The 19,331-nt window shown below is 34.1% G+C and overlaps 1 protein-coding gene and 1 pseudogene across 1 annotated transcript; one reads left to right on the top strand and one right to left on the bottom strand.

Annotated features, from left to right (window-relative positions):
* Positions 1-201: 201 nt before the first annotated feature.
* LOC107949756 (protein GAMETOPHYTE DEFECTIVE 1-like) lies at positions 202-3,698 on the bottom strand (annotated as a pseudogene).
* Positions 2,643-3,461, top strand: LOC107949907 (uncharacterized). The gene has a single exon (XM_016884671.1). The coding sequence runs from the start codon at positions 2,643-2,645 to the stop codon at positions 3,459-3,461; it is 819 nt and encodes a 272-aa protein (XP_016740160.1).
* Positions 3,699-19,331: the final 15,633 nt, after the last annotated feature.

The raw sequence follows: 19,331 nt of genomic DNA, 5'->3' as shown, positions 1-19,331 counted from the left end.
TGAAATGCATTGATCTATGATTAGAGTTATTTGCTACAAACAAAACTTCAATGCTACAAAATTTATCTAATATTTAGCCGAGACTTTTAAGCACAATATCAACAGGAAGACCTTGATGGTTTGAAATACCTGTGGCCAATATTTTTTTAAGAAGTTTTACAAGTATAATTATAAATAATATTGTATAAAGCACAACATAACTGAAACTGAAATATATCCTATTTGCGTCCAATACATATCTAAATATAAGTTAAATATAAGTAAAGAGATATGATTCTCTGAAGACCCACCAAATACATGAAATAGCCTCACTTTCACAGAACATATTTTGTTTAAATCTAAACTTTAGGATAATAACAAAAGTTCAATTTTGGTGCAAATCTCAGTAAATTCAACAAAAGAAACTAAAAAGGGTAAAACACTTGCAATAAGGATGAGAATCAATAAGGATGAGAATCACACAAAGTTGATTGCCGCAAATCAATGAGGCGAATTGAGCCCTTTGAACTACTATATGCTAGCATATTACAGTGGGTAGGGTGAAGCTCTGCTGATGTTATAACCTCTGCAATGATAGACATTACAATAACCATTACTTTTGCAAATATATTGAACAGCATTGAACTTGCATATGCTTTAAGAAGTGAAAGCAACAGACTAAAGTACCAAAATAGAATAGGCTTACTAGTTAGATCCTCCATGTTTGCAGGCTTTACATTGACAATATTGGAACTTTGATTGCTAATTTCCAAGTTCCAAAGATTTATACTGGAGGACACTGCTTCAACTCTGATAACCTCCTTGAAAAAGTGCTTTCTTCTCAAAGCATTGGTCAAAAGGCTCTTGAAAGATGAAACAAAAGGAGGTCCACACAGAATAAGACATTAACTACGGCCCTCGCAAAAACTAAAAAGTTCTGTGAATTAGCATACCTACAATTTTTGGAAATAGCTACTTTAGCTCGTTCCATAGAGAGACCAAGCAAAGATGCTAAGTTTGCAACATCATTAGGCCCTCTAACTTCACATACAGAAGGTGCAGCACTAGAAAGTATGACATTTTTTCCTTGAGTCCAATCCAACAGCAACTGGAAAGTATGCTACAGATAATTAGTTCACATTGACAGCATCCACTACTATCTAGAACAACCAAAATTGCATCTTATAAAGCAACTAAAAAATCATAACTGAATCTCTCAATTTCTGCTACTCACCAATTGTTCATATCCTAGTTCATCACCATTTCATCAGCTATAAATTTATATTTTAATGCGCTAAAACACAAGAATTATTAGAACACAGCAAAAAAAAAAGAAAGAAAGAAAGAAACAACCGTTCAAAAACAATGCAACAAGCTCTGAATTCCTCACCTTAGCATTGGATAGGATTTGCCTCCTTTGATGAACATCCACAATAAGATCAGAATATGTTATTTCAAAATATATCCCACGCTGCGAGACCCCAAGATGAAATTATTCATTAAAACAAATCAAATTTTCAATTTTGAACGAGTATAGAAATCAAGTCAATAACAAACCTTAATAGCAGCTTTAACTATAGGCAATTTCAATCGAAACGGCAACTTCTCTGAGAAATCAATTGAAATTATATCCACCTAAATCACAAAAAAAAAAGTTAAAACCTATATCTTTAAAATTTTCTCCATTGAAATTTGAATCAATTAATGACCTCGGCTTTTTCGCAAGCATGATCAAATGCATTTTTGGTTCAACGGCCTAACGGCAACAATGTCGTACGTCTTCAATATTGGATTTCCCGAATTTAAAGCTTGTGACTGCGACGCGGTATCAATGCAGACGGTGAGGCGCGTGTACTGGCAGAATGGAGAGGAGCGAGGGACCCCAAGGAGGTCTCGGAGAAAGCTTATGGAAGAGGAGAGAAAGGGGGCAACATTGAGGAGAGAGGAAAGACCAAGAAGAGGAATCGAGCACCGATCGCGATCAGACATGACGCCCCTGATCGTACGGTTGTAGGCGATCATTTGGCGACGGTGGAATTCGCCTTGCTAAGTGGCGTGGAATCCGTGTATGGAATGTTAAGGTCGAAAAACCCCATAGGTTCTTAGACAGAGATTAAACAGAAGAGGAACTAATTAAACAGAAGAAGAAGAAGAAAAGAAACTCTCACCTGCGGGAAGAGGAACAAAGAATAGGAAATAGCTTTGAAAGCCGAAAATGGGGGAAAAATTAGGTATAAAGCTCCAATTTCACCAGCAGAGGGGAAAGAACGTTTGGGGAACCAGCAGAGGGGAAAAAACGTTTGGGGGAGAAGACAGGTTAATTTGGTCAATTATCATCCAAAAGCAGTTCAAGCTGAAGAAAAAGAGAAATTTTTAGCTTCATCTAGAGAGAAGCCCTTTTCTGATGGTGAAAATTTTACCTGAAAGGAGGCTGTTCTTCATTCCGTTTAAGAGGACTTTTTATTGAAAAAGTCCTAAACGTGGAGAAGAACGAGGCCTTACTGGTGTTGAGGGGTGAGTCATCTGGGGAATTTTCCGTTCAAAGCGCCTATAAACTATTACATGGAAATGCTTTCTTCTCAACTACAAATTCTGCACAAGATGATAGCACAAATTTCTACAAAAAATTATGGAAATTACAGGTCCCCTCTAAAATAAAAATTATGCTTCGGAAAACTTCTTGGTATTTTCTTCCTACATTAGCTAATCTATTTTCTAGAAGGTTGGTGGTGGATGCACTTTGTCCCAGATACAGTGAAAAAGTGGAGGACTTTATCCGTATTTTCCAAGAATGCCCTACAACAGTGGAGGTATGGGAACTTTTAAATCTTAATTGGATTTTATCAAACTCAGTTACGAATTATTGGGAGTGGGTTACCTGGATTTTTAAGTGTCCGGACAAACAATGTAGGACGTTCTGTTGCTCCATATGGGCTATCTGGACAAACAGGAATCAATTACTGCATGAAAGGAAACAGTCCACTGGAAAGGAAATTGCCGAGTGGGTAGTTCGATATATCCGAGAACTCGAAGGGTTAAAAGACAAAAAGATTACCAGACTTAAAGGAAATGAGGAGTGGAATCCTCTACTAGACTCGTTTATCAAAATCAACTTCAATGCCTCCTTCAATCAAACCCAAGCCAGACCGGGTTCGGGGGTTGTTGCTAGAAACTCATTCTGTGAGATTGTTGCCTCCAAAACGATTCTCCATAGGGCAATTGCGTCCCCGTTTGCAATGGAGGGCCATGCATGTTTCCAGGCGCTGTTACTAGGACTTCAGTTAAGGCTCCCAATAGTGATAGTGGAGGGTGATGCAATGACAATAATAAAAAAATGTAAAACAGATCACCAAGACAAATCAGAAGTAGAAGCTATCATTCGAAAAATTCAACAGATGAAAGGAGGATTTCAAAGGATCTATTTTAAGCATGTGCCTAGATCAGCGAATACTCTTGCTCATTCTCTGGCCACTGAAAGTTAAAAGAGGGATAGAGAAGATTACCTGGAAGGAGGAGTTCTAGATTTCGTCGTTGAAGCCATGGGTAAAAGGAGACCAAGAGAACTTGACTGAGGGATGGTTGTTGTGAGAATGTTCTGGAAGAGAAAGTGGCAACTGATAGGGTTTGATTTTGGAAAGCTGTGGATTTTTGGAAACTAGACCGTCTGAATCGATAAGATAGAAATTATCTCGGAAACGGGTGCTAGTTGGTGTATCTGACTGGAAAATATCTAATCTTTTTTGGGTTTTGTTTTTGTAGTGGTGGGCCAAGACGCGCTGTTTGTGTTTGGGCCAATTTAGTATTTGCACAAGTTTTAGCTTGGCTTCTTTATCTTTAGGTTATGTTGTTTTTTTACATTTTGAATAAAATCCTATCGAGTATTTTTCAAAAAAACTATTATAATAAAAAATGCCTTAATGAGGTATCTGTCTGACACTTGTCCATGTGCCTATTATTGACATATGGTTGCTTTTTGTAGAGAAATTGGATCTATAGGAAAGCATATATAAAAGTAGAAAGGAATGAATAAGCAGCTAACTTATGTTAATAATAGTTTAAAATACAAATTTAAATTTATCGGCTAACAATATTTAAATTAATTGATCCTAATAAAATTTGATTAAATGGTAGGATAATTTAAATTATAAAAATTAAATAGATTTATCAATTAACAGTCTCTCGCAATGTTGAATATTACCCAATTTAGATATAATGTCAAGGAACGATGTAACAATCAATGGTATGGTAACTCTCTCACAATCAATTTTAATATATTTGGTTCATTCTTGGATTTGCTACAATTTGAAATGTAAAGTGAAGCACCAAATGGAAGAACACCGTATTTTTTAGCCTTCCATCTAAGAAGAGAATTTTGATTGAGCTGCTTGTGTCTACACAACTAACCCAATCAAAATCACAAAAGACTTTTAAGGATAGTGATGAACTTGTAGGAAAGAACAAACTTGTAAAGCCCTGATTCAGTTTTTGGTATGATTTTTTTAAAATCGTTAAACCAAGAGATCTGAGCATGTGATTCATTAAATTGGCTAGAGTTAAACGGACTAGATTGTAAGATTAGCAAAATTAATGGGTAAATAAGATTTCATGGAGGAGAATTTTCCCACAAAATTCCAAGTTTGGAATTGTTGTTGGAGGCATCATCATTTTCACGAATGGTTTTTCAGAAATCATCAAAGTCTTAATGCTATTTCAACTTCAATCCTTTGATTCAAATGCAAGTTTGTTTTTCACTAAAATATTCAATATTTTCATTTCTATTGGAGGAATAAGGAAGAAGTTGAACTTTTGATTTTTTATTTTTTTTTACCGCCTCAAAATTTGCTTTGTCATACATACGTTGCTATAGAAAAATTAATGACTTGGAATTTTTTGAGAACGAGTAGCAAAATAAATTTTATTGGAGTTAGAATAAAGTAAACTCTGTAAAATAATTTTAGCGGTGCTTAAATGCGGCTTAACAATTGAGCAAATTTATTTTTAAGGAAAGAAAGATTTTTCAAGGACCACCAAGACCAATTAAACCATGAACAAACTTAAATAGTGGGGAAGAGCAGTGATAGCCAGGAAGATCTAAACCCTTGAATGCAAAGAAATGGATTTTCAAGACTTTTTAATTAGCTGATAACCTATTAATCTAACTTAAAATTAATTTAACATATTTGATAACCCATAATAAAAAAATAAGAATAAAAAAATGTTGAAAATGATAAGCAGATAACAGCTATTTATCACTTAGTAATTTTTTTAGTTATTTATTTTCTTTTAACATTATTCTTTTAAATACATTACATTTAAATTTTTAAAAATTATATTTATCAAACATCTCATGCTTACTTTTAATTCATATACTAAACTTAAATTAAATCAACTTAAATTTTTAATATTTAATTTTTCAATTTATTAAACAACGTTTAAAAAAATAAAAAAATTTAAAACCAATCTGTGCAGCACCTAAAAAGAGAAAAGAGGGGATTTTGAAAGTTGTTGCCAACCATGAGTTTCCATAGCCAATTCTTGAATTTCAGTTGAGTGAAAGACACCCCATTAACTAGGAAATCTTGCGTAGAAAACAAGATGTTGGGGATTGATCCGATTAAGCAACGAACAAGTAAAGATAGCGGAAGAAATTGAGATATTGAACAAACAAATTTAACGTGGAAAAACCCCTCCAAAGAGGATAAAAAACCACGGGCAAAAATAATTATACTATAATGGCAAAAGAACGAAGAGTACAGAAGATGGAGATAAAAACTAAACCCCGAAAAATTCGAAAACAAAGAACCCTCAAAACGTAAACACAAAATTCTCTAAATGTGTTATGAGTTATAATCTATAATGGGTGTATTTTCTAAAGTTGTAAAAGAGCCTATTTATAGGCTAAATTCATAGGTCAAATAAAAAAATCTAAACTAATCAAATTTTGATTGAAAAAAATAAACAAAGTTTAACTAGAAGATTATTTCTCAAATTTGACTGAAATAGGAGTCATACTTAACAAATTTCCACCTTGACTCATGTTTCCACAACGTCATCTTTGCCAAAGCTCGCCACGGGCTAATCTTGAACTATGCAGGGAATTAACTGAGTCCAATTTGTGCTTAGAAACTAGAAGACTTCTAGCCTTCAACTTGTAGACTGCCAAATCAAAACTAACCTAGGTCTGATCTTCACGAACACAGTGCCCTAACTTTTCAAAACCTACATAAAAAAGAGAACCTCTCTTCAACGAAACAGTCATACATTTTTCCCTCCTATGACCAAGTTGCCTTTGCTCCAAACGAGTTGACTTTGACTCCGTAATGGACGAGGGACGTCTGATTTTACCGGTCATTGTAGAACCTTCCAGAATATAAAGACTGCCAGTCTTTTTACCTTTTAACAAAATGAAAGCTCCATGAGATACCTTAATGCTGCTTGACTCGATGTTGATTGTGCATCCTTTCAAGTCTAAAATACTCAATGAGATGAGATTCTTTCATAAATCAGGTACATACCTGACATCTGAAAGTGTCCTAATCATCCCATCGTGCATTCTAATTTTAACAATACCAATACCAATTACCTTACTAGATGAATCGTTTCCCATGCACACAACTCCACCTTCAACCAAACTGTATGTAGAGAACCATTCTCTATTGGGACACATGTGGAAACAACATCCCGAATCTAGGATCCACTCGGACGTAAGCTTGGAGTTATCGCTCGTTGACACTAACAAAAAATCATCACCGCTTTCATTGGCCAAATTAGCACTAGCTACATATTCCTTATTACTCTCAGTAGTTCTTTTATTTCACAGTTTATAACAATCTACTTTGACGTGACCTAACTTTTTACAATAGCGACACCTTTTATCTCGCTTCTTTGATGCTACCAAAATGGAAGCTTGCTTATCTTCCTTGCTATCTGAACCAAACTCGTTATCGAGTTTGTCTCTACTCAATAAATGACCCTTCGCATTTTTTAACGAGAGTGTCTCTGCCATAAATTAGGGTCTCCCTGAAAGACTTGTGTGAATGGGGTAAAAAGCACAATAATAGCATAGCCTGATCTTCATTGTCAATCTCAGCCTCAACGTTCTTTAAATAAATTAAAAGAGTAATGAATTGACTAATGTGATCTCTAAGAAGCTCACCTTCGTTCATGCGAAACATAAATAAACGTTGTTTCAACACTAAACGGTTAGACAAAGACTTAGTTGAATAAAGAGTTTCTAACATTTTCTAAAAGGCGGATGAGGTGTTTTCCATCAATACCACCTGCAATACAGTATTCGCGAGGCACAACTGGATTCCAGACAAGACCTTTTCATCAAGCTCTTCCCATTTTGTTTGATTTAGATTCTCAGACTTTTTCCTAATAACAACCTTTTTCAGGTCGGTTTGAACTAGAATTGTTATCATCCGAACTTGTCATAGATTGAAATTTGTGACACCATCAAACTTCTCAATGTCAAACCTTATTGTTGCCATCTCTGAACGGGCTGATCTACGAAAATTGAACTTGCTCTAATACCACTTGTTGAGGATCAACCCCAATTAAGCAACAAACAAGTAAAGATAGCGAAAGAAATTGAGAAATTGAATACACAAATTTAACGTGGAAAAACCCTTCCAAAGATGATAAAAAACCACAGGTAAAGATAATTATACTATAATGGAAAAAGAATGAAGAGTACAAAAGATGGAGATAAAAGTTAAACCCTAAAAAACTCGAAAACAAAGAACCATCAAAACGTAAACAAAAAATTCTCTAAATGTGTTGTGAGTTCTAATCTCTAATGAGTGTATTTTCTAAAGTTATAAAAAAGCCTATTTATAGCTAAATTTATGGGTCAAATAATAATAAAATAATCTAGACTAATCAAAGTTTAATTGAAATAAATAAATAGAGTTTAACTAGAAGATTATTTCTCAAATTTGACTGAAATAGGAGTCATATTTAACACAGGAAAAACAAAACATCAAGGGAGAGATTAAAACTCCGTTTATTTTCATTTTTATTTTTCTATAAATGAACAAACATGATTGGTTGAATTTAAAAAAATGAAAAATTAGAAAAAAATTTATTGTTTATTGACCCGAGCCCTACTAGGGATCCGGGTCTCAAACCCATGACCCAGATAGGTCCCACTGGAAGATTAAGTTATAATAATGATTAATTTTATGGCAAAAACGAGTTAAGTATGCAGTGGTAAATTAAATTAATAAGGATAAGTACAAAATGTATACTGACTACTATTGGAAAATGTTAAGGCAAATCAAGAGTAAAAATGCAATGGCAACTATGAGAATAATTACATGAATAAAATGTGAGCAAATAAATAAATAAGCAAGAATGTTATGGTAAAGATACTACGGCAAAGGATAGAAGGTGTACGATGTTGATTGGAAGGTTGGGATTACTAAGAATTTGCCCTTACTTTCGATAATGCCTCAGCAAAATCATACTTAACCTATTGCTCAATAGAGACCTAAAGTGACCTACTTCTTTTGAGAGCAAGATCTCAAGTTACCTAGCATGTGTCTATAGGCCTTAGCACGGCAACTTACACTATTTTGTCTTCATTCTATACAAAAGCTTCTTTATGTTTAGAGCCTGTTGCAGGTATTTGGTCGAATACCCACTTGTATCATTCAATTTTAGTTCAACTAATCCAACCTTTTTAGAATTAGATTTAGTTTATGAGCATTCTGCATTCTCATCTATGTCTAGGGAATGTACACATAAAATTAGGAAATAAAAGAAATTGAATGAAAAAGTAGATTAAATAAAATATATGCTTCAACCATTAAAGAAAATAAAAGTTTCATTATGTAATCCCAACCCTATGAGATTTAATTCATGGGTTGGTGATTAAAATTCAAGTTCAAAAGAACACCTAACATCTCTTTGATCAATTCAATTCAAGAGAGAATAGATTAAGAAAAATTGGAAGAACTAAGTAAGATGGATGTCGCCAAACCAATCCACAATCCAGCAGCACAATATCATGTAATGGCCGAGAGGGACTACCTTTAGCTTACTCTTTCTGTCTCTACTCAGCTGCTACCCTTTATTATTGCCTCTAAATCTCCACAACCTTTAGGGTTTCCTCCTTTGGCTTTTTATAAGCATTTCTTCCTAGGATAGCTCCAACAGCTCACCATATCCTCTCCTCTGTTTTAGGTAGATTTTTTTGGTACAAGTAGAGTTAGGCTGAAACTGGTATGCGTTGAGTGTTAACTTGTTTATCTTGCTGAATTGCCATGGCTTACAAGGTGGCAAACTATCTAAACTTTTTCCCCAGAAAACCTTCACTCCTTTATTTCTTTCTTCACATCCTACACCTATTAAACCACCAAGCACAACCCTTGCACACGCAATTAAAAGTATCTAACATGTAAACACAGTTTAAGCTCCTAATGCAAATGATAAAAATACTACTAAAATGTCCTAACATGCCACTAAATGTACCTAAGTACAAGCAATTAGCTCTGTCTAAAAGAATGAAATATAACTCTTTTCAAGAGTTATCACACTCCCAAACCTGAGTTATTGCTTATCCTCAAGCAAAATATGCATAAATGCATGTAAGCAGCAATATATATTGCCAATATATATACCCATCTTGTACTATCAATCTATTCGAAGACCAATATATACATCAGTTCTCAGCCATCTTCTCTTGTTAAAAACCTGTTCAAGTTTTTCAAAGGTTTGATTTAACAAAGGTAGTGCAGAAAATTACTCCCTAAAAATAAGATTTTCTAAGTTCCATGTATGTTCTGGCCATAGCAAAATATCTCCTAACTTACTCAGTTCATTTGTTATCTACACTCAAGTCACTCTTGCTCTAATCATACTTGTATAAACCATTTACATTTGTGTGTTTTTAATTAAATATTTGTATATTAGGGGATTTAGCATGTCGCAAAATTCTTTGACTTGATAATAACAATTGATCATACATCGAATTACCTAGTACTCAATCATGTCACAATTTAAACAGAAATCACTCTTGAAGTTAAAGCTTTTGACTTAGAAGATGGATGGAGTAAACAACTATCTCCTTAGCTACTCAGTCTATTACTGCAGCGAAGTGCCCCTAATTTATTTACTGGAGTGCCCCTAATTTATTTACTTTCTATTACCCACTCTTACTCAAACTCACCTTTCTAATGAACATGATCGAGAAAATAAACTAGTGCTAACTTACTCGGCAATTCTAAGAATTGGAGTGCCTACTGTCCTTTATTTAATTATGCCAAGGTAAAATCACTGAATATTGGCTTCAAAAGTCCCTAAGTTCATTGGAAGAGACTCACTACAACCCAAAAAAACTAAGTATAAGACATTTCATTTTTAGAAATTAATTTTCAAGCAACCAATCCTAGGCTAAATTCACCTAATCCACTGTCACATGTTCTAGGTGTATTGAAGAATCTTAGCTCATCAAGGAACATCATAAGTACAGATTGTACTCCTCATAGGCAAACAATACGTAATAGTTACATTGTCATGGCAAAATAGATTCAACTAAACTAAAATGACTATACTAAAATGATCATACATACTAAATATAACATACAACCTAAATGCACAACACACCCCCAAACCTAAGGGATGCATTGTCCTCAATGCATAATCAGATATATAAGAGAAAAATCAAAAGAGAAATTTTTACAGCAAATGCCATAGCAAAAGTATGAAATGCAATATGCATAAAGAAAGAAAAAAAAACTTAGTTGGCTTGGACTAGCATGTAGATTCTTCATTCTGCCCGACGAGTGGATTTTCGAGCATTAACTTTGTACCGTCATTTCCTCTTTTTAGTGTTCATCTCTTCCCTTTCCTTTTCAATTTCTGTGAGTTCATCGATCAAGCAATCAATGTCACGGTCCTATGTAAATACGGGAGCTGGTGACGAAGGTGGAACAGGGTATTTCCCTTTGGTGGTGGCAATATCATCCTTTTCTCTTTCTTCCTCCTTCTCAACATTTAGGGATGTCATCTTTTCGAGATATTCCGCAAAAATTTGTGTAGGTGCCCTAACAGCAGGTTGAGTGGATGCTTCAGCAGCAACTTGAGTTCGCTCCTTGGCAGCACCAGCAAACGGGAGCAAGGTAAAATTCTAGCATTGGCTTTGTAAAATTCTTTTACAGGGATTTCCTTAGAGCCAAATCTCTACTCCTCGCATAAGCCCAATATTCAGCTTGCTGCTATTGAGCCTGTGTCATCTTATCAGCAAGTGAAACTGTTGGGTTTCAAAAAGGGACATCCTCTGCTCTAACTGCTTCAAGGAATACACTATTTGCTGTTCAAGGGAGCTACAAGAAACTGGAGGTGCTATTGTGAAAGTATGCGCAGCAAAAGAAGTGTTGGCATGGCTATGATAAGTTGCCCTGACAACATCAATGCCTTAGATCTTGGAAAAGATGGTTCTGGTTAGCCCACCCTTGTTAAGGGTGATATCTTTCTCCACATTGAGAGGGACTCAGACAGTTCGACATAGAGTAGTAATAAGTAAGGGAAAGTTCAAACTACCAGTATTCTTCTCAGCACACCAATGTACTTCTTGAAAAATGATTCTCCCAACATTAATCTTTCTCCCTTTTATAATGGAGTGCAGCAAAAGCATTATTTCTTTCGAAACAGTTGTATTGTGTGTAGACAACATAAGTCGACTCCTCAGGAAATGATACCAAATTTTCCCAATAGGCTTCAACAAATCCCTTTTAACAATATAACACTCCTGACTGGAAATAGTCCATCATGTTCCTTCGTGTAATATCCCGAAAATTACTACAGTAAGAAAGTAGGTATCCTTGATAGTAAAATAAGAAAATAAAGTGACAAAAAGGGAAATTTTGAGTTATGGCAACATTGGGAATTATATTATGACTTATTAATTCAAGAAATGATTAAATCGCAAAAGTGAGAAAAGTTTTGTTTCCCAAGAGTAAATACTCAAAATTTGAGTGGTTAAAGTGTAAATACGAAAAATTTGAAGGACCAATAGTGTAAATATTTTAAGGGTGGAATAATCTAGAAACTAAGGAAAATGGATGAAGTTGGACCAAATTGAAAAGATGAAGAATTTTGAAGGATTAAATCACAATTGTATCAAATTAAATGATGACTCAATGATGGAATTTTTAAAGATTATGAAGGGCAAAATGGTCAATTAGAAGAGAGAGAAATCTAGAAGGCAATGATGATGTTGGTGATATTTTAGATTAATTAAATAAATATTAGTTTATTAATATTTTAATTTAATTTTTAAATGATATTTTATTATTTTATTATTATTCTATTTAGTATATATATGGAAGGAAAGATGAAGAATCTTCATCTTCTTCCATGCAACCAACGTGAGAAGAGAGGAAAAGAAAGAAAGTTTTACTTTCTTTACAATTTGGTCCTTCCACCAAAAATTTACCATTTTCACTTAGAAATCAAAAGAATTTCCATAGCTTCCAAGAGAGAAAACAGCAAGGAGAAAATGGGGAGCTAGAATATCAAGTTAGATTCAAGAAATAGAAGCTGGAGGAGAGAGAAAATCAAGTTAAAGATTGAAATCAATAGCACAAGGTAGGAACATCAAGATTTCAATATATTTTTAAGTTTGATATTATTGAAAAAGCATGGAAATAATGTTATAGTAGAGTTTTCTTACATAAGGTCTTATGTTCTTGATATATTAGTGAAGAAAAATAAGTGAAAGCGATGGAAAATATTATAGAGAAAGGGAATAAGGGAGTTATACACCTAGTAATCAACATTTTGCACTAAAATAGCTTTGTTCAGTAGCAGTAGTCTAATTTTAAAAAATCACCATAAATCATGAAAATTTAATTAGAAGATGAAAAAAATGGAATTAAAGCTTATTTAGTCTAGTTTCTCATAGAAGAAATGGTGTAAGCAATGGAATTGTAAATCATGAGTTATAATAAATTTTGTGAGATAATGTCAGAATGATTTTGGGTTCCCCTATTCTGAATTTGAAAAATCATAAACAAATTGGATAAAAATGATTAGGGGCTTAAATTTATATGTTTAAAATATTTAATGAGTCTATTTTCAATAGAAATAGACGAGAACATTATCTGAATCTTGTACGAGGAGATAATTAATTTTTAGTGAAGAAGGGTCAAAACTATCAGATAGCAGAATAGGGATGAATTTAAAGAATAAACTGTACTTATTGGCTAAACCAAAAATTCTGAAAATTTTATGGTAAAAATATATATGAGTCTAGTTTTATATAAAATTTACGGACCTTCATTCGGAGTTCTTTAGCTCAAGATATAAATAATTTTGTGACTATGACTCAAGTGGACAACTTTGAATGAACAAATAAATAAATAGTGAAATTATAGATAATGTTACATATAAGCATGTTATATACATTAAGGATGTGGAATGGAGAGGAGGAGGAGGAAAATATATGATTATTCAACTAGCATGAGTTTTCATTAAAAATGGCTAATTTGCATGTTTTAGGTTCAGGGACTAAATTGAATAAAAGTAATATTTTAAGGGTAAATTTGTAAAAATGTCAAAAAGTGACCAAATTGCATGAAATTAATTGTCTTATTATTTAAATTAATAAATTGAATGAAATATTAATTTATATCAAGATTGAGTAGAAATTCGAGGAAAAAAGAAAATTACTAAAATGTCCCTGAATTTTGATATTTCTGCAATTTAGCCTGGTAAGTTCGTGTAACTTTAATTATATTCTTAGATGATTGAAATATATATATTGGATTGAGAAATTGATTTGAATTGTGAACATGAGAAATTGTGAATTGAATGAAATAGAAATGAAGCTTTGAATTACATGTGTAAATATCGGGTTTCCTTAACGTTTCCCTATTTGTTATGAATATAATATTTCGAGGATATGTTGTAAAGAATTATAAAAGAACGTTAATAATTTAAAATTTTTAATTCGGATGAAATTTTGTAACTAAGTTTAATACGTATGCAAATGTATGTCTTCTAGTAATGCCTCGTACCCTATTCCGGCGTCGAATACAAGTAAGGGGTGTTACAATGTGACATCGCCAGATTCGGTCATAACATTTAGACCGGGTTTGGGGTGTTACACTTCGATACATAAATCCTCCAATACCTGGGCTAAACCTTCAATAGTAATACTTTCAGCAAACGGCATGTGTTCGTCCTATATACCTACAACACCAAACTGTGCATTAATATGATCTTCATCAAAAGGAACGGAAATACCTCTTATGTAGATAAAAGAGGAATCTAGAAAGTTGACATGGGCATAAAATTCTCAAGCAATATTTTCTAAAACATCCTTGAGGTGCAAACAAAAAATATTCCACCCATGTTTTTCTACTATGGAGGACACAGATTCATCATATCTCATATATGGCTTATCTTTAAATAAGAACCCTAGCTCAAAACAAAAAAAGCGTTTCGCAATGTTGCTATTGTATCTCATGGTTGTGATACTGTTAAAAAATATCTTTGCCTGAATAGCACCAGCCCTTGATAATTCAGTAGTTTTGGAGCCAATTTTGACGCAAGCAATTATAGAAAACTGGAAGAAATCTTAGAGAACGTAGTGGAAGAAAAGGCAAGAGAGATTGAAGAGAAAAAGTAATAAAAAAGAAAACGTTAAGGGAAACTTAATAGACGTGAGTAGTTGAGGGGAGAAAAATAAGAGAGATAGTGATAACAGTTCAGCAAAAGTGAAATGTGCTAAGGAAGTTGTGTAACGTGGAGGAAGAAAAAAGAAAATTAAGAGGATTTTGGGGGAGAATGTGAAGTGCCCTAATCATAAACAAAAAGTTTAACTGCTCTTCCATGGGCTCGTCAAGTAATAAAAATTGGCCCAGCTAACAAAAAAAAAATCTCTCCCTTTGGTCTTATCTGATCGGTCATCCTCACGTTACCCATTTCTCAATTTGTCACAATACTTCGGCAAACTTCACTTACTATCGCACCTGCTCAGTTCACATTCTTTATTTTGTCTCTGAAAAAAAACAATTCAAAAATAAAAATAGAAATGGAAATAGTATTAAATAAGTATTAAAAATAAAAGTAAAGCAATTAAAGAAAAAATAGATAAAAGAATTTGTTAGATCAAACATCTCAGAGATCAATGGAGTGCTTGTCTCAATCCTCATGGGCACCCTAATAGTGTTTTAAGCATTGCCCATTAACTCTAAATGTGGCCCCCATTTTCAAATCTTTGGTATTAACAACTCCATGAGGATACACTTAGGCTACTTCAAAAGGACCTGACCAGCAAGACTTTAATTTACCAGGAAACAATTTGAGCCTTGAGTTAAATAACAACACCTGTTGTCCTGATTCAAATTGTTGCGGCATGATTCTTTTATCGTGCCAACACTTGGCATTTTCCTTGTACAACTTAGCATTCACATATGCTTGTGCTTGGAACTCTTCTATTTCATTCAATTCTAACAACCTTTTATGGCTAGCAGCAACCCAATCCATGTTCAGCTTCTTAATAGCCCAAAATGCTTTGTGCTTAAGTTCAACAGAAAGGTGACATGGCTTGCCATAGACAAGCTTAAAAGGTTACATCCCCAATGGCGTTTTATACGCTATGCGATACGCCCACAAAGCTTCATCTAATCTGGTAAACTAATCCTTATTAGTAGGATTCACCACTTTTTTTAAAGTTTTCTTAATTTCTTTATTCAAAATTTCAACTTGTCCATTTATTTTGGGGTGATATGCTATAGCAATCTTATATTTCACCCCATATCGTTGCAAAGCGTTAGCTACCAACTTACAATCAAAATGAGACCTCTCATCACTAATAATGGCTCTAGGTATACTAACTCTTGTAAAAATATTATTGTATAAAAACTTCATTACTGACCTTACATCATTAGTAGGAAGGATAACAACCTCGACCCACTTAGAGACATAGTCCCCTGCTAATAGTATGTACATCTTGCCCACTGACGGTGAAAATGGACTCATAAAGTCTATTCCCCATACATTAAACAACTCAATCTCCAATATACTTTGCAATGGCATTTCGTGTCTCCTAGATAAATTTCATGTTCTCTGACAATGGTCGCATGACTGATAGAATTCATGATCATCCTTGAATAAACTTAGCCAATAAAATCTTGACTGAAGTACTTTGGCAACAGTCCTCATCCCTCCTAAATGTCCTCCGTATGGAGCTAAATGAAAATGTTGTAGAATGCTATGTACTTCGTCATCAAGAATACATTTCCTAATTATTTGATCAGCACAATGTTTAAATAAGAAAGATTCATCCCAATAATAGTGCTTGGCATTATGAAGAAATTTTCTTCTTTTCTGACTATTGAGATTGGGTGGCAACACACCACTCACTAAATAGTTCACTATGTCAGCATACCAAGGTAATACCATGGCAACTAACAGCTGCTCTTCTGGAAATTCTTCTTTAATAATTGTATCATGATCACCTTCACTTCCATATTCTAACCTCGAGAAGTGATCAACCACTTGATTCTCAATCCCTTTCCGATCTATAACTTTCAAGTCAAACTTCTACAACAACAATATCCACCTAATCAACCTCGGCTTAGCATCTTTCTTATTTATTAGATGCTTAATAATAGATTGATCTGTGTAGACTATGACCTTTATACCAACTAGATAAGAACGAAAATTATCGAACGCGAACACCACGGCCAATAACTCATTTTTCATGGTGATGTAGTTTAGTTGTGCTTCCGATAAAGTTCTGCTAGCATAGTATATTTCCCATAGCATTTTGTCTTTTATTTTCCCCAACATGGCTCTCACAGCATAATTGCTAGCGTCACACATGGGTTCAAAAGGCAATGCCCATTTCGAAGCTACTACAATTTGTGCTGCTATAAGTTTTTTCTTTAACTCTTTAAAGGCTACCAAACAATGTTTATCAAAATTAAAAGGTTTATTTTGCTCCAACAAAGTGCACAAGGGTTTAGATATCTTTGAAAAATCCTTAATGAATCTTCTATAAAAACCTACACGACCTAAAAAACTTTTAATGCCCTTGACACTGGTGGGAGGTGGTAATTTTTCTATCACTTCAATTCTTGCTTTGTCTACTTCAATTCCTCTCTATGATATCTTATGCCCCAGGAAATTTCTTTCACGAACCACGAAATGACATTTCTCCTAATTTAAAATAAGATTTGTTTCTTCACAATGGCATAAAACTAATTCTAGATTTTCAAACAATGTTTAAAATCATTCTAAACACACAAAAAATCATCCATGAAGACTTTAAGAAAATTTTCCACTATGTTAGAGAATATGGTCATCATACAACATTGAAAAGTTGTTGGGGCATTACATAACTTGAATGACATTCGTCTGAATGCCAAAGTACTATATGGACATGTGAAAATTGTTTTCTCTTGGTTATTGAGGGCTATGACAATCTAATTATATCTTGAATAATCATCCAAAAAATAGTAAAAAAATTTCTTAGCTAATCTATCCAACATTTGATTAATGAATGGTAAGGGAAAATGGTCCTTACTAGTTGCCTTGTTAAGCTTGCGGTAATCTACACATACTCTTCATCCCGTGACAGTGTGAGTTGGTATAAGCTCATTGTTGTCATTACTTACCACTATGACACCTCCTTTCTTAGGTACACATTGCACAGGACTCACCCATGAGCTGTCTGAAATTGGGTAAATGATGTCAGCGTCAAGCCACTTAATAATATTTTTCTTAACAATTTCTTTCATGATCGGATTCAGTCTTCTCTGCTGTTCAATGAAATTGCTAGGACAATCCTTTAAAAAAATCTTCTGCATGCAGAATGCAGGGCTAATTCCCTTTATATCAGCCAGGGTCCATCACAATGCCTTCCTAAATTGCCAAAAAACTTCTAACAACCTTGCCTATTGCTCGGGTGTCAGCTCCACAGAAATTACTACCGACAAAGTACTATTTTTGCCCAAATATGCATACTTCAAATGCTGCGGCAAAGGTTTTAACTCCAGTATAGGAGGTTCCTCTATAAAAGGTTTAGGAGGATTGAAAGGTCAATTTGATAAATCCAAGGGTTTAAACCTCTTCCCTGATCTATCTACTATCTGCTTGGCTTTCATAAATTCACTAAATTCCTCAAAACTTACTGTATCACTCTACTCAATTGACTCTTCGTCACTACTAAAATTGATGTGGCAATATCTGGTGAATTCCTCCACTATTGTTTCTATCAACCCAATGGCGTGGCATTCATCATTAACATCAGCACATATCAAAGTAGTAAACATATTGAAGGTAACCTGCTAATCATTTACCCTCATGGTCAATTCACCTTTCTGTACATCAATTAAAGTCTTACCATTAGCAAGAAAAGGTCTTCTAAAAATAATTGACACTTATTGGTCAGCTTCACATTCTAAAATAAGAAAATTCACAGGAAAGATAAATTTATCTATTCTTACCAACACATCTTCAATTTTACCTTCTGGATGCGCGTAGGATTAGTCAGCCAATTGCAACGTAACCGTAGTACGTCTTACTTTTCTAATTCCTAGCTTCCTGAAAATAGACATAGACATTAGATTTATACTTACTCTTAGATCACATAACGCCTTACCAACATAATGATTTCCAATTAAATATGGGATAGTGAAACTCCCTGGGTCCTTCAACTTCAGAGGTAATTTATTCGTCAACATTGTTGTGCACCCTTCAGTGAGAGCGACAGTCTCAAATTCTCTCAATCTGCACTTCTTTAACAATATATCTTTCATAAATTTCACGTAGTTGGGCATTTGCTCCAAAGCCTCAACTAGTGGTATGTTGATATAGAGTTGCTTCAAAACCTCCAAAACTCTTTTAAATTGAATATCCTACTTGGAATTATGAAATAGCTGAGGAAAATGTAAATGTGATCGTAATTCAGGTTGCTGATATTGTTTTGTTGTCACATTCTTATTGACAACATGTTCTGATTCTGTCACAGTATTTTGTTGCTTATCATTTTTAGGTTCAGTATGTTTTTCAGATGACTCTAAGATCTTTACCCGGTTGTTTTTCGAATCATCCTCTTCTGCCGTGGCATCTTGAGCAATGTCATCAAGCTAAGTTCCGCTTCTAAGAGTGATGGCCATGCACTAATCTTTCCCTTGGATCTCAAATTCTCGGTATCACTTGGTAATGCTCCTTGCGGTCTCGAATTTAAAGCATTCAACCATGCTTTCTCGTACGATATCTTAAAGTATATGGAAAAAGTTTAAGTCGTAGAGTGTCTTTAGGAATACCCAATTGTCTAAACGAGTCACAAACCTCTAGAAAAAGTTGTACATGCAGTCTTGGATCTTTAGTGG

This window comes from Gossypium hirsutum, chromosome D03 (assembly GCF_007990345.1).
Source record: "Gossypium hirsutum isolate 1008001.06 chromosome D03, Gossypium_hirsutum_v2.1, whole genome shotgun sequence".
Lineage (NCBI taxonomy): Eukaryota > Viridiplantae > Streptophyta > Magnoliopsida > Malvales > Malvaceae > Gossypium > Gossypium hirsutum.
The sequence above is the reverse complement of the archived record's forward strand: the minus strand, read 5'-3'. Positions and strand labels throughout refer to the sequence as shown.

Coding starts and splice junctions, on each gene's coding strand:
- LOC107949907 (XM_016884671.1), top strand. CDS start 2,643: ATGCTTCGGAAAACTTCTTGGTATTTTCTTCCTACATTAGCTAATCTA.